This window comes from Macadamia integrifolia, chromosome 3 (assembly GCF_013358625.1).
Source record: "Macadamia integrifolia cultivar HAES 741 chromosome 3, SCU_Mint_v3, whole genome shotgun sequence".
In the NCBI taxonomy this organism is placed as follows: domain Eukaryota; kingdom Viridiplantae; phylum Streptophyta; class Magnoliopsida; order Proteales; family Proteaceae; genus Macadamia; species Macadamia integrifolia.
This window is the reverse complement of record NC_056559.1, coordinates 7632626-7647472: the sequence shown is the minus strand read 5'-3', so window position 1 is coordinate 7647472 and position 14847 is coordinate 7632626. Positions and strand designations below refer to the sequence as shown.

Genomic DNA, 14847 nt, shown 5'->3' with positions numbered 1-14847 from the left:
GCTTAAACCTGGACGACCGTTAGAACTTCCATCCTAAGATCAGAGCTGTTCATTTTATGAGAATATACGGCCAATTGAAGCGGTTCCTGTTAAGTTGATACTCCAAATCAACAGCACAGGGACGTAGGTTGTACCGTAATGGGGTGCTCCTGGATGCATCTGACATCTTTTCCACCTATCGGACCGTTGGAAGCAGAAGGCATCGCCTTGTAACGGATAGTTTCTCTTTCAAAACTCTTAACAGAGGAATCTAGCGTATCCCTCTTTTGGTCTTTACAAATCTTTCCATCTATTCTCGTAACGCCCAGAGAACTCATTCATTTCGGTTTCCAAATTCGCATAGAACGACGAAGCTTACGCACAATTATTTAGCCGCATAGTCGATCGTCCCTGTCACAGAGCTGTTGCCTTTGGATCTCAGTTTTTCCGAGTCTTTAATCTTCTTTTTGTAACAGGATCTGACAAGTTCCGCCATGGAATTAGGTTGTATGTCTCTGTTAGGCTTGGACTCGGGAAATCAAAGCAACGGAGCCTTTATTGATCCAGAGAGGAAGGTCGAAAATGTGGAGGAGTCTGCAACGACAACCTCGAAGCTTGGAAAGGTAAGGGTTGGTTTTCAAACAGAATTAGGGTTTCTTTCGATGCATATTTCTATTACCTTGTAAAGAAAACGGATTCTGACAATGCTTAATTATCTGTGTTGAACACAAATTACAAGTGTTTCCATCAGTTCCTATCAATTCAGCTGTTTACCATACCTTTGTGAATAAAATGAGTTTCAGTGGTGTTATCAGGACCTGGAATTAAATAATTTTATTTTACTTTTCAGTCTTTCTTGCCGTTTGTGTCTCTATATACCGCTGCTTATTGTTTGATTATTATCTCGTAAATGTCTACTCTATCACAAGAATTTTCCCCAACTAAGTTCAGATCCTCCTTTATCTAATTAATTCGGGTTATCAATGTTACTCCATTATGATCTTTTCAAATCAGATCTCTTTCCAAAGTTCTCAGTTTTAGATTGACTGAAAAAAAGCTATTCAGAATAAGATTGAAAAAATTGCTTGTCCGGCCATAGTCTGGATATCATTTCAACAACTAAGAAAATTCTCTTTTTACTTAGGATGGGAATTCGGAGTTTGTGTGTGTGTTTTTCTGGAAGGATTTTGAGTGTAGAAAAATATATTTATCACAGGCCAAGGGTTAAACTGAATTTTGTAGTACTAGTCAACAAGCCTATTTGGAGTTTTTGAATGGCTTAAACATTTCAGACATTAGTTTCAGCTTTCTATTCTAAATCAAAGAAATGACATGGAAATTTGATACTTGAACGAATGAGGAATTGCAGTTGAGAACTTCCAGAATCCAAACAAGCCAAAATCAGCGGGAGCTCCATTGCCTTAATTTGTTGTCCTCAAATTTTGTACATTTTGTTTGTTTTAACCACCTTAAAATGTACATGTGTGTATATGCATGCTTTTGTACTAGGTACCCTTTACCTCAGTGTTCATCCTTGGGGATATTTATCAAATATTGAGTCAGGACTCGGGATTCTTACTGCAACTGTTAAAGACCTTTAGATCAGTCAGAGAAGACTGAAACAGAAAGCAAGACTAAATTAGATTGGGGTGAGACTATCTAACTAGATTGGCTAGTAATAGTTAAAAGACCTTTAGTTCCCGCGCTGGAACATTGATTTCTTGAGAGAGAACAGCCTCATATAGTTTCATATAGTTTGTGAAACATGTACAACAAGATTTTTTTTTTGGGGGGGGGGGGGTTGGGAAAGGGGTTTGAAAGGTTTAGTAGAGGTTGTCAATATCTATTCACTATACATATCAGTGTTGCATCATCACATTCAAAACCATGCTAAACATTATTAGTTTTTATTTGCTTATCAAGTGAGAATTTCATACAGTGATGCATTGAAACTTCAAATTGTTAAATTGACATCCATGGAAACTCTGTTGTACCAAATGTGAATAACTATATTAGGAGTATATAGATAGACTATCTGTACAGGTGGTAGTCGTTTTTAATGTAGATGTTAACTTTCGATTATAGTTCTATGCATTGCATTTGGTCTAGAGAAGTTCAAAGATGCCAATATCTATGTTCAACAACTAGGTAGGAACTCATGCATTGAGATGGTTTCATTCAAAGAAGTGGAATTCCATGTAGAATTGCATGTGATTTGAGTCCCTGGTGGGGTTATATAGACATGATCTTTTAGCATATAAGTGGATTTCCAAATGTCAAGGTGCAGACTTCGAAAAGAATGGGCAAGATTTAAATGCAACCTGCTGCAGTGTACCACTTTACTCAGTGCTGTTGAAAGATAAACAGTTTCAGAAATTTTCAAATTAATGAAATCTATACACATGGATGTGATACGTCCATTAGTGAGTGAGGGCAATATTCCATGTTACATTAGCTGGAGTTCATCCTCCCTGGAAAGGTTTTCAAGTCCAATTACAGACATATCTTCTTCTGGTGGATCAGAAATATATGTAGAATTACATTTTACTAGTAGAACCATATGTTGGATTATTCTCATGTCTAATCCATCAAATAACTAGAAAAGGTAGAATCCCATACTATTTCTGGGCTGAAGATGTTATTGGTGGCAACTGATCCAAGCTAATTTTTTTGAACCACAAAATCGTGAATTGAATGAAGTAAGATAATTTTTCATAATACAAGTTGTGCATACCTAATATTTCTTCTTCAAGTACCCCAGCTTCAATATGCTGCACTTGACGATACAAGTTTTGTCTCTGGAGGTAAGTGGGTCTCAAACTCTCAATATCTTCCACACATGTAAGACAACTCCTTGATATTTGTAATCGAAATCACGCAAGATAACAGCCACTTCTGAGACAGCCCCATCTTGATGATATTTTGTTATCAGAGAGCAAACAAGATATTCTTGAAGAAAAAATGGGCTTTTGTTCAAGAATGATGAAATGTTATTGAACTTCAAGACCATATCACATCTTGGATCTGATGAAATAAGATGAATTGAGATGGTATTTTTTAAATACATAATTATCTTGAATACATGAAGCATTTATTTATCTTCCGATCCACTGTAAGGGATAAAAGAAACATCTTGTTCGTTCTTCAACAATTTCTAATCTCTAATGGACCTCTCAATAGGATTCAGACCTAGATGAAGTTCAGACCATTCTGACCATCTGTCATGCTACAGCTGATAAAAATCATGGCTTTGGACAGGAAAAATGTAATTGTTTTTTATGTAGATATTGTTAGACCATCAAAAAGAATCTTCTGTGGCTTCCACTGGCTGAGGGAACGGACCGCCCTGGCATTGCTGTGATAATATTTACAATTTTTTATCTTCTCTTGATTGAATGTTTCTTGATTCTAATTTATGTTCTGAGCTTTTGTCTTGGATGCATAATTTATTTTGTGCACTTTGAAATGTTCAATGATGTGCAGAGATGAAAACAAACTGCTGCTGGAAATGCAACTTCATTTTGGGTTAAAAAAATATTATCTTCTGTTTCTTATTGAGGTCCTGCTTGGCCCTAACTTAATTTCTCATGCAGAGTAGAGTGTCAAAAGATGTTGGCCATTCAACTCTAAATGCTGTCAACAAATCTACAGCACAAATTAAGAAGCCTTCACACCGTAAAAATTCTCCTCTCAACTGGTTCCCTCGGAAAAAGACAGATTCTTACTTAGAGAGGAAAATAAAGCTTCTGCAGGTATTTGATGATTATCCCTTCTCCAAAAATAATATCCTCACCAAAAATTGTACTCCTGGTATCAATGATGGTCAACAGATATTAATTGGAGGTTCTTTTTTGCAGGAAGTAGATGGCATGAATTCAACTCTTGATGAAACTCTGGGTGATTCAAATCCTCACTATTCAAGAGTTCTGAGAGAAAAAATAGCAGCCAGAGAAGCTGCACAGAAGGCTGTGGAGGCTCGTACAGCTGCATTGGTGGAAGCTTCTTGGTGCAGAATACTTCGAGCTGCCAGGTTCCTTTATCACTCAATCAGATCATAATTTTGTTTATTCCCTCTCTTACAACCCCCCCCCCCCCCCCCCCAAAAAAAAAAAACCACACCCAAAATCCACTCCATCTTTTGTAAGTCTCTTGTTGGCCTTCCTCAGGATTGAAAGTAAAGAAGCAGAAGTCCTCTTGCTGAAAGCAGAGAAGAATGTAGCTGAAGCTTTTGAGGTAGCAACAGCAATGGGAGTGATCATGTATGACAGACAAGATTGCCCTCGAAAGCAATGTGAAATAGATACATCTACCCATACAGTTACAGCATCTCTTGAAACTGCATTTGAGGTAGATAAAGAAGTTGCAGCAGCAGTCAAGACTGCATTCATCCGGCTAGCCCATTGCCGTTCTTCCTTGAATAAGGATGAATTCAAGGATCTTCTCCGAAAGATCAGTCAGAATCCAGATACAAATGAAACCAATCAGGAGTTACCAGACTGTGAATCGGATACCGGATCTGAACCAGAATCTGAGTCTAATGAAGATGCTCTTAGTTCTCAGGGCTTAAATTGTAAGATACCAGATGCTTTGAGAGATAGAAAGAGCAAGAACCAGCAGCTGCCTCAAAATATCAATATGGAAAAACTTATTGATGTGATGTTTGAAAGGCTTAAGTGCTTGAAGGAAGATGAGCTTGCTTCTCTTGCAACTATAGTTGCGACTTGTGGATTGAATGCTGTACTGATCGAAGTGGAAAATAGCAAACAGACTATGGAATACTTCATGGATGGGCAGATGAGAAGGAAACAACTTGGTTCAGAACTCCCAAGTCTAGACAAGTTTTTGGTGAAGCACATGTCAAGACTTGAAAGAGAGGTACAAGAAGCAAAGAACACAAAAACAGCTGAGCCCAAGGAAGCATTAGAAAGCAACCCAGTGGAATCAGAGGACAGACTGGATAATCTGATCAGTAATGTAACTTCATCTGAAGCTGTCCCAGACTTGGGAAGTATTCTAGTTAGGCATTCTTCAAAGCTAAAAAAGGAGATTGAAGAGGCAAAAAATAAATCAAGAAAAGCATCTGAAGAGGAGTACAAGGGACTGATCCATCAAAGGAAAAAAGATGTGCCAGATGTCCCAAGCTTAGATAAGTTCCTGGTAAAGCACGTCTCAAAGCTTGAAAGAGAGGTTCAAGAAGCCAGGAAGGCAAGAACTAATCACCTGATGGAAGAAAGAAAATTGGGTAAAGAAAATATGGATACGAACAATGAAGTTGATGGGAAGTTGGCCATAGCCAATTCCACAGAGTACTCAGAACAGGAAAAAATGGAAACAGCTGAATCATCTTTGCCAGAATATAATGTGTCAAAAGAGACAAAAGGTCTTGACAGCATTTTGGTGAAGAGAGTCCACAGGTTGGAAAGGGAAAAGATGCAAGCATTAACATCAGGAATAGATTACAGGACCCAAAAGAAACAAGGAAGAACCAATGTTGTAGATTGTGAAAGCTTGGATAAGATCCTTGTAAAGCATGTCCCTCGACTTGAGAGAGAAAAAATGGAACTAGGTACAAAGGAAGAAGATGTGAAAGGAAAGAGGAGATATCCAAATATTGAGAAAAGTGACGGTGGACTGGATCAAATCTTAGTGAAACACCAGTCAAGACTTGAAAAGGAGAAGTTGGCTGCTGCCCAGCAATCAGGAGGAGATCAGGGAAGTCATTTCGAATCTCTTCGAGAAGCTAGGAAGAGGGATTTGCATGAAGCATGGGGAGGTTTAAGCTTAGGGAATTCCATGCGTCCCTACTTATCGAGACTCGAACGTGACAAGGCAAGTTAACAATCTCTCTATGCTTGCTTTCTGTGTTTGTTACTTCACTAACTTAGTAGCTTACTTTCTGTGTTTGTTACTGCCCTGCTATTAAGCTAGTTATAGTGTCTGTTATTTAGTATGTGGGGCTTCTAATTTCTTTTCTCATGTTCAGGCTGCTTGGAGAAAAGCTGAAGAGGAGGAGCAGATACAAGCTAGGGGGGAACAATGAAAATGTCTCTATTTGTTCTGGTTCTGCCATAACCAAACATCCAACCTGTAAAGCTCTTTTTTTTTTTTTTTCCTGAAATCGTTGTTCAAATACCATATGTAGGTTGAATGCATAAGCTTGAACATTATTGAATTTCTTAGAGGGACATGGGATTGGCTGACTGACCATCCTTTTGGATCAGCTATGCACTTGGATCTTCATTCTTAGTTATTTTCTTTCTTTTAGTCAGTAAACTTATAGAAAATCAATGAAACTTACATCTTGTAACAAGTTTTTTGAATATTTTTTCTTCTTCCAATACCAATTTCTAGGTGTTCTGATCAATTCTGGCCGATTATGATCCGATTCAATTTGGAATCAGAGTCTAATTTCATATAAACCGTGCATGCCCAACAATGAAGTTTATTATCCTTCAAAATTTCTTCTTTTTTTCCTTTTTGTCTTTCAGATCTTTAAGGCAGTGATTTTTTTTTTTTTTTTGTTACATCCTATAGGATTTCCCAAGGGAATTTTGAGGGGATGACACGAAGGGGTGGTACACGTGATAGGAGTTGATTTTTAGACCACAAACCTAACGCCTGCTCTATCAGCAGAAGTTGCAACAGTATACTATGCACTGAATTCACCTGTAAGACGGTGATCATTTTACCATATCGTGTATCATCGATATTATTTCATGTGTAAGTCAATGGGAACCGGAGAAACCCATGTTTCAATTTTGTGGCCCTCCTGTCCCCTCACAGCTAGACCAGTCCACTCTGCAGTCAGCAATCTTCATAACTATGGTTTTATTTGATATGATTCTCAACCCCAAACCAACTCTATGATTAAGCCCGCACCTTCTGTTCAACCAAAATAATAAAAGATCATGCTTTTTTTAATCAAAATAGTAAAAAAAATGATTTTTTTTTTTCACTCTAAGGCCTATAAAAGGGTGAGAATTCTCTAAGCAATACATGTGAAAAGGATTGATATATGTCTTACTGTTTAGGCTCTTCGAGCCTTTCCCATTAAAAAAAAAGAATGGGGATCCTTCCTCACACTCTCACACCCTTCCCAATACAAGACCTTTTGTTGATGAAATTATTTCTTATAGTGTGACTGGTGTGGGTTTTAGAGATTCCTCTCATATTCACCACATGGGAAATCCTTTCCCTCAAATTGTTATTCTATTTTTATCTTCATTCAATGGTTTTATCTAAAAAGTTTTTTTTTTTTTTTTTGGGGGGTTTTAGTTCCTCACCCAAAACATTGTAGCACCCCCCTTAAAATGTCATACATGATGTATGACTGGTTTCGAAATACCCTCCTCCAATGCCAGGGAACCCATTCAGCCCTCCCCCTTCTCAACTAACAAAATTAAAAACTATGAAAATATACGTCTTAATGTTGTGTTTGATATGCATTCTCGAAATAAATTATGGGTCTTAGGTCTTCTTTGGTATCATTTTTTTTGTTTTTATGTTCACAAAAATGATTTTAGCTGCATTTTGCATCATTAATGGAGCTTGTTTCTATTTAAACAAATTGGTAAAACACAAAAATAAAAAAGAGATCAAGATTCATTTGTGTGTTTTGGCCAAAATTGATTTTCAGTTATTTTTGTGCTGACTTTAATGAGCACGAGCTTAAAGTCCCAATATGGAGGGATAAAGTAGTCATTTGCATTGTAATTAGAAATTCAAGCCCTGTGCCCCCTCATTTTCACTCCAAAGTGGAGAAAGAGAGTTATAAAATAAATGGGTGAAAGGAATCTCTTCATCAATTTCTTCAAAAAATCCATTTTGCACATAGAAATACCAAACTATTTCTCACAAAACAACATTTTTCCCTAAGTAGTTACCAAACTATTTTTATGTTTTGATAGAAAAAAAATAGTTTTTATTAATGATTTTTATTAATTAGTAAAAATCTAAAAGAAAAATGATACCAACGAGGGCCTTAAACACATTCTAAATCTATAAAATAGAAAATAATCATGTTTTAAATCTGGAATCTGTTTGAAGAATGTCTACCAAACACAACTTATGAGTTGAAACATGTACATACATTAACAGCTAAAAATATACAATGATGCATGAATTTACATGGATGGGTATTCAATTGGACTAAAAGCAAAAAAAAAAATTGGCATATTACTAATTCATAAGATCGGTAGAGTTTTTTTTTTTTTTTTTCCACTGATGACTATTGGTACAATTTATTGTCAATAAACTGTGACAAACGGAACCATAAAAGAATTAATAAATAAATGAATGATGAAATAATTTTGCATAAGGTAAATGTAGAAATCAAGTAAGGAATATGACCAATATACATCAAATTGTGTCCAATCATACGAGTTATCTCTAATATGTTAGAGTGGGCTTGAATCTGTCCATGTAATTCGACTCTCACCAATTGATCAATCCAAATAATTAATAAAATTCATAAATATTACAATCTCCCACTATTGTCAAAAGATCAAAAATAATATTATTTTAAAATTAATCTTTTTTTTTTTCTGATACTAATTTTCGAACTAATCAATAAATAGAGTTATTGATGATACCAATATCATAATGTATAGTCACATCACCAATGGTCAGGGAATTCTTTCTCTTTCCAATCTCCGGCTCATCCTGAGATACAAACACTAATAACATGAATCCAAATATATCGATCGATCAAAAAAAAAAAAAAAAACCAATGGCCATGGTGAGAGGATTCCTCTCTCACGGAACTCGGTCCGAAGACCATTCATTCTCCTAATCACTATCCCAAAAGGCCAAAAGTCAAGCTAATTTGACCCCAGCCGGGTGGAGGAAGCAGAGAAGGGCCCCACCACTTGTGCTTTCAATGCAAAAGCGCAACACCCAACCACCACCGGTCCACCACCACCCCATGCAGTGAGGCCCCAGCGCCGCATGGTGCATTCATGCCTCATCTCCTCTTTTGTACAGAATCCAGATGCCTTCACAACCAAGTAAACATCATACGTCAGACGCCAAATTGGAGAATAATATTTTAGAAAAAAAGTTAATTGCAAAAACTTTGATTAGATATTCCTATCCAACAGACTGAAATTATTACAGTTTATGATACACTATCATGCATAAAAACCAACTTCTTCAATGATTTTGCTTTCAAAAGTTGAAATTGGATTAATGGAATTGTCAATTCAGATCGAAATCGATTTCAATTGTGATCTAACCTGATTCTAAACGATCTGATTGACCAATTATCTTATCAAAATCTTTGGGTTTTTAAGATCTGAGAGACCAATTCTAATCAATATTGATACTGACTAATTTGATCTTCGGTTGTAAATTTTATAAAGAAAATTTCACAAATCTAAAATCGTTATTATTATTATTATTATTATTAAAAAAGATTAAGTTACATAACACCTTAAGAGTAGCTTCACTACTCTAAGACACTGTATGTTAACAAACGTCTCTAGTTGTTCATGGAATAATGGAATATATGCTTTGATGCCACCATCTGTATACCACTGACCTTCGTGGATTAGGAATTGATGATGACTATAGCATCTTCATCGTCCGATCAGAATCAATAACCACTTGGACTGGTGAACGGTGATCCAACAGAATGTGCACCGAATTTGGTAGACCTGAAAAGGATATGGGAAGAAGAAGCTTCTGCGCAAGACTTATGTGGTGTGGGTCTCCGTCTCTCTTCCCCACTTTAAAGTAGTCTCATGCGTTTGGATTCTTCTCCCCGTCCAGTCGGGTTCGAAGCTCTCATCTTTTTTCTCGGCTTCTCTTTCTCTCTATCCCTCCGCCTCATCCTCCTCCTCCTCCTCCGTAGCCGCCCCTTGTAAGGAGAAGCTAGGGTTTTTTCTTTTGTTTCCCGTCGTTTTGGTCAGTATGGGGGGAGGCAACGGGCAGAAAGCCAAGATGGCTAGAGAGAAGAACATGGAGAAGGCGAAGGCCGCCAAGGGTTATTTCTTTTTTCTTTTCTGGGTTCATTAACGCTTTTTTTTTCTCTCAATTATGCTTTTCTTGCTTGTAGATCTTTGATTATTCTCTTGATTTTTGCCCCTCCACTTGCCATGCAGGTAGCCAACTGGAATCCAACAAAAAAGCGATGTCGATCCAGGTGATTCTCCCAATCTTCATGCATTTGATCTGTTTTTCCCCCTTTTTTTGTATTGGATTTCTTTATGTTTCTCTAAGAATTTGTAACCAAAAAAGAAGAAGAAAAATTTAGGGATTGGAAGGATAATTATGGGTTTGATTTCCGTACTAAATTTTAGTGTTTTAACAGAATAATTTTATTGTGCAGTGATGACTTAAATAATATCTGTTCTTAAGACTGTTTGGGCAGATTGTGAAACTGTTCTGCTCATGCAGTCTGCAGTTTCAGTGGTCGGTGTATTTTCTGTTCAAGAATCAAATGTTATCTCTATCAGTCTGTAGTTTAACCTCTTATTATTCTTCTGTTCAGAGCTTCTTACTATAACTATTGTGTTCTGGATTTTTTTCAACTTCTAGAACTTTCTGTTTTTATTCCTTTTTCCATTATCCATCTCCCTTACAGTTGTGGATCATCTGTTGTTATTGTATTTCAAGAAAGAATATGGTGAAATTGACTAGGGAGTCAGGTTGATTTTGCAAGGTTTGAAGTAGGCATTGTTAGCAATGATAATTGGGTTTGACTACTAAGCATAACAGAATGGTAGCCCATAACTCACTCAAGTTCTCACTTCATAGTTTGTGGGCATGTTTGGAAGGTAGAATTAATTTTGAGATCAACTCTTGCTTGCTTTCTCTCTAAAAAAAAGTTCTCCCAAAATTTGTGGTGAAACTTTTTGTTTCACCTATAGTAAAGTGGGCCTGTTTAAATTAAATTAAAGAAGAATTTTGTTCCATCTAAAATGTGGGTAAGTATTGATGTCCTTGATCAAAGAGTTGGTAACACTTATTATTTTTATGCACTTTGTTCTTTTCTCGTTGAGTATAATCAAAGAGTTGGATACTTAGGCAGAGACTCCTTAAAGAATGGGTGTATAAAAGCAGTTTAATACATTTTAATGCACTACTTTTTTTTTTGGTCTTTTTTGGTCTTTTTTGTTTTTTTGTTTTTGGTGCGTGTATGTGTGTTGTTTGGGGGGTGGTGGGAGTGCGCTTTTTTTTTTCCAAATGGAGGAAACTGAATGTATTTTGAAATAACAACAGGGGTACACAAATTATGCATTGAGTATTGTACACCTCATTGGGACTTGTTTGTGCTGCGGATGAGTTGATTAGAGATACATATACATGAATAGGTAAGAGGGTATGTACTATTTAAAAGGGTATTGTCTTGGATGACGAAGGGTTGAGGGAGGATAAATGCTAGGATAGAATGATGGAAGGATGCTTTAGGATTAGAAGTTCTGAAATTAGCTTGACGAAGATAGAATATATGGGATGGATTAGTAAGAATTGGGGTGGAAATGAACTGTTAGAATTAATGGTTAAAGAATCCATAGTGCAAAGGGTTGCTTTTGGGGTTTTGTGTGATTAGATCGTTTCATTAAAGGTAGGAGGTAAATTTATTGGACAGTATGAAGAATAGCCAAGCTTTATGGATCTGAATGTTGCTATGATGACACAACATTTAAAATTAGTGTTCTGAGATGATATTTTAGTGATGGACACAAGGTTAGACTTGGCGAGATATAACCAGAAGTTAATACATTTGGTTGGGGCTGTATGAATTGGATTTATATCTCTATTACATCTAGAAGAGAAAATTGAGATTTTTTTACAATCCATTTGGGGTAAATCCAATCATTAGTTTGGTCACAGATGACTGCTGATCCATCATCATAGGAAAGATCTGAATCCAATTGAATTTTTGAATTTTTTTTTTCTGTAGCTTGTTTTATAAGGTTATGGGGGGCTTTTATTTGTTTCTAGGGGTTCAAATCTTCATTTCCATTTTTTTTTCCCAAATATTTTATCTGACATTTTACGACGTCTAATTAGTTACTGGCAAGTGATCAAAATCTAAAATATAAGCATATTTCATCCAAATCTCTGAATTTTGAGTGTGGATATTAATTGGATTGAAATATCTGATAAGATAATGCGTTCAATCTTGGACTTGGTCAGATTAAATCTCTATGCAATCTTTATACAGCCTAGCCTTGGGGGAACTTAGGTGTGGTGCAAGTGATGCTAGATGAGGAGAATTCGACAGAGTTTAGCCATCTCCTGTAGCAGTACTTGCTTCTCTGAGCAATTAGACCTTCTCTTAACCTATTTTCTTTGGATTCGAAACTTTCATCTCTCTCTAAACAATATGTATTATTTTCTCTTCTATTCAAGTAGTGCTATCCAGCACCTTGTCTTTAGAATACCCTTTGAAATTCTTTTCCTAGTTTCCTCGTTGAAACATCCTGTTATTAGTTGTGAGTAAGTATTAAACATGGTTACTTATATGAATCCAGTTTATGCTTCCGTCATCATTCCTTGTTAGGTTATTGCGTTTTGGGACAATTGAATTTCTGAGGCTCTACTTAAATTTTATGAGATCTTTGGAAATAAGCATTTTGTTCCATATTTATAGGAGACAGCTGGTGTACATTTGTGTGTAGAGACAAGGGTTATTGAGAACTCGCATTCTTTGAATAATAATATCGCTACTGTCTTCTGACTACAGTATTAAATCATATAGATTTAGTTATTTTCATAGAGACTTAGTCCAGTGTTATTCTTCATACACTATTTGCCTCGCACGAGAAAAAAAAATTCAAACTGTTGATGTGTAACATAAAACATGTGGCCGCTTTAGAGAATTATATTTGCCTTGGAGGTGGGATATGAAAATCAATGACAAAGAAAATATGGTTATCACCTTCAAGCAAAAGACTGGCAATCCTCTGCTGTATGATGGAAGTCTGTTTTTCTTTTCAATTTTCTGCCACGTTTGTAAACATTCACAAGTAGATTTTGATATTATGGGTTCAGTTGCAGGTGGGGTCTGACAAAATTTAGTTTCTTTTAAGCATTTTTGTAGACATAGTGAAATGCATAAAACTCACTGTATGTGCTATTTATAACCTCTGGATGTATACAATGTCATGTTATTGCCTGGTCAAGCTTCTCTAGTTGTAAAACTGAAATTCTATCGTTGCTACTATCCCACCAGCACTGCTCTGAATTCTCTGCGGTTCCTGCTTACTTTCTGTCACAGCTCTGTGTATATGTAATTTTTCACACGTGTTCTTGAATAATTACTTACGTGAAGAGAAATTCATTATTATGTAGATTATGGAAAATATTGAGTTAATAATTTTGAAAATTGTATTGAAATTATGAGCATCTCTGTTTGCTTGGGCTACTTAATTTCTTGAGAGAACAAACCATGTTTCTTGGAAGTGTGACATTTCTGTGCTGTGGAAATGTCCCTGGCAAAATCCTCATGTTCCTGATGTCCCTGGCTGTGGGATCCTCCATTACATGGAGCATGGGAATCACTGGTAACTGTTCCAAGGAATTTTTCTAAATTTCCTACTTGAATCCCTTCTTCAGTGTGACTGTTGCATTTTTATGGACCATTTCCTTGCCAAAAACCAGAAGTGTTGCCAGAGGTTGGTACTTGCCTCAAGTTTGTGGAGTTTGTGACATTGGGAAATGTAAAGGAATTGTTATATATGTCTCATTCATAGAAAAGTAAATCATGGAAGTGTGCTAAAAAAAATAAGGTATGGTTTGCAGAACGAAAAATTTTCAAGGTAGTTATGCATTTATAGACAATCTAATGACACCAAACACCTTGGGTTTTTATTCTTGACTTCTTGACTTTAATGTCTTAAAAAAAAATTGATCAGTAATTAAATGTCCCAATTAAACTTTTGTTAGCGTAGTAGCTATTCTAACTAATTTTTTTTTCTTAAATAAAATCTAAAATGCTGCTGGTTTTGGTGATGAATGCAGTGCAAGGTATGCATGCAGACTTTCATCTGCACCACATCGGAGGTGAAGTGCAGGGAGCATGCAGAAGCGAAGCATCCCAAATCTGATGTCTACGCATGCTTCCCACATCTCAAGAAATGAGAGTTTGTGGAGGTTGGGAAGAGAACATGTAGAATTATGTTAGATCGTCCTAGTTTGATTCCTAGGAATCCCTTAAAACTTGTGTGTTGCCTACTGAAGACCATATGTGAAATATGTTTATTGACCATGGATTGCCACTCTTATCTTTATGATCTCTCCTTTCACAGTGTGGTGCTCTCTCTATAAATTTAATTAAATGAAAAGTTGCCTTGGTATTTAGATGGAATATTGTTATTCTCATATGACGGAAACCCTGATTTTGTTGTTCACCCTTCTCTCGCCATATCAAACTCAGAATAGAGCCCTGATACTGCGTTGCATGAACTCAGGAAAATCCTTTGAATATTTTTTGATTAATGTCGATTGCTTTTCCAATTTTCATGATTTGCTGGACCAGTTAAAGCGGTGTGTTCATATCTGTGCTAGAATCTTTCATTTCAGTTGAATGCTTGCTTTTCTATTTCCACCTTTATTCTGCAACTATTCTGGCAGTTAATGCTCAAATTAGCTGTAGATGCTTGCTTCATAATTATATATTCATGGATTTATCCAGGTCAATAACTGTTGCTGTGTCTCTTTGTGGAGCTCTTCTTTTGTGGGTTTATGGTTAACAGGGATTACAAAGATTGGCCCGGGTCTGACAGTGCTTATCTTTATAAGATTGACAGAAACCAGCAAAAACCAATCTCTCAAACAAAGAATTGATACGTTTTTGATATCTTCAAATCTGTTGCAGAAAAAGATTAACAGTGATTGAAGAATAATATTTCAGAACCCGAA

At 36.3% G+C, this 14847-nt stretch overlaps 2 protein-coding genes across 3 annotated transcripts; both read left to right on the top strand.

Moving 5' to 3' along the window:
- Window positions 1-256: 256 nt before the first annotated feature.
- Window positions 257-6299, top strand: LOC122074743. 2 transcript variants are annotated; one of them, XM_042639699.1, is made up of 5 exons: window positions 257-602; window positions 3578-3731; window positions 3837-4009; window positions 4146-5808; window positions 5963-6299. In XM_042639699.1, exons 1-5 carry the CDS (start codon window positions 562-564, stop codon window positions 6017-6019), a joined length of 2088 nt encoding a protein of 695 aa, XP_042495633.1. In that variant the 5' UTR covers window positions 257-561; the 3' UTR covers window positions 6020-6299. The 2 variants fall into 2 exon arrangements, with proteins under 2 accessions (XP_042495633.1, XP_042495632.1); XM_042639698.1 differs by having other exon boundaries at window positions 3573-3731.
- A 3402-nt stretch (window positions 6300-9701) lies between these two features.
- LOC122074537 (uncharacterized protein At2g23090) lies at window positions 9702-14293 on the top strand. Its single transcript, XM_042639410.1, has 3 exons — window positions 9702-9961; window positions 10080-10120; window positions 13948-14293. Exons 1-3 carry the CDS (start codon window positions 9889-9891, stop codon window positions 14065-14067), a joined length of 234 nt encoding a protein of 77 aa, XP_042495344.1. The 5' UTR covers window positions 9702-9888; the 3' UTR covers window positions 14068-14293.
- The last annotated feature ends 554 nt before the right edge of the window (window positions 14294-14847 follow it).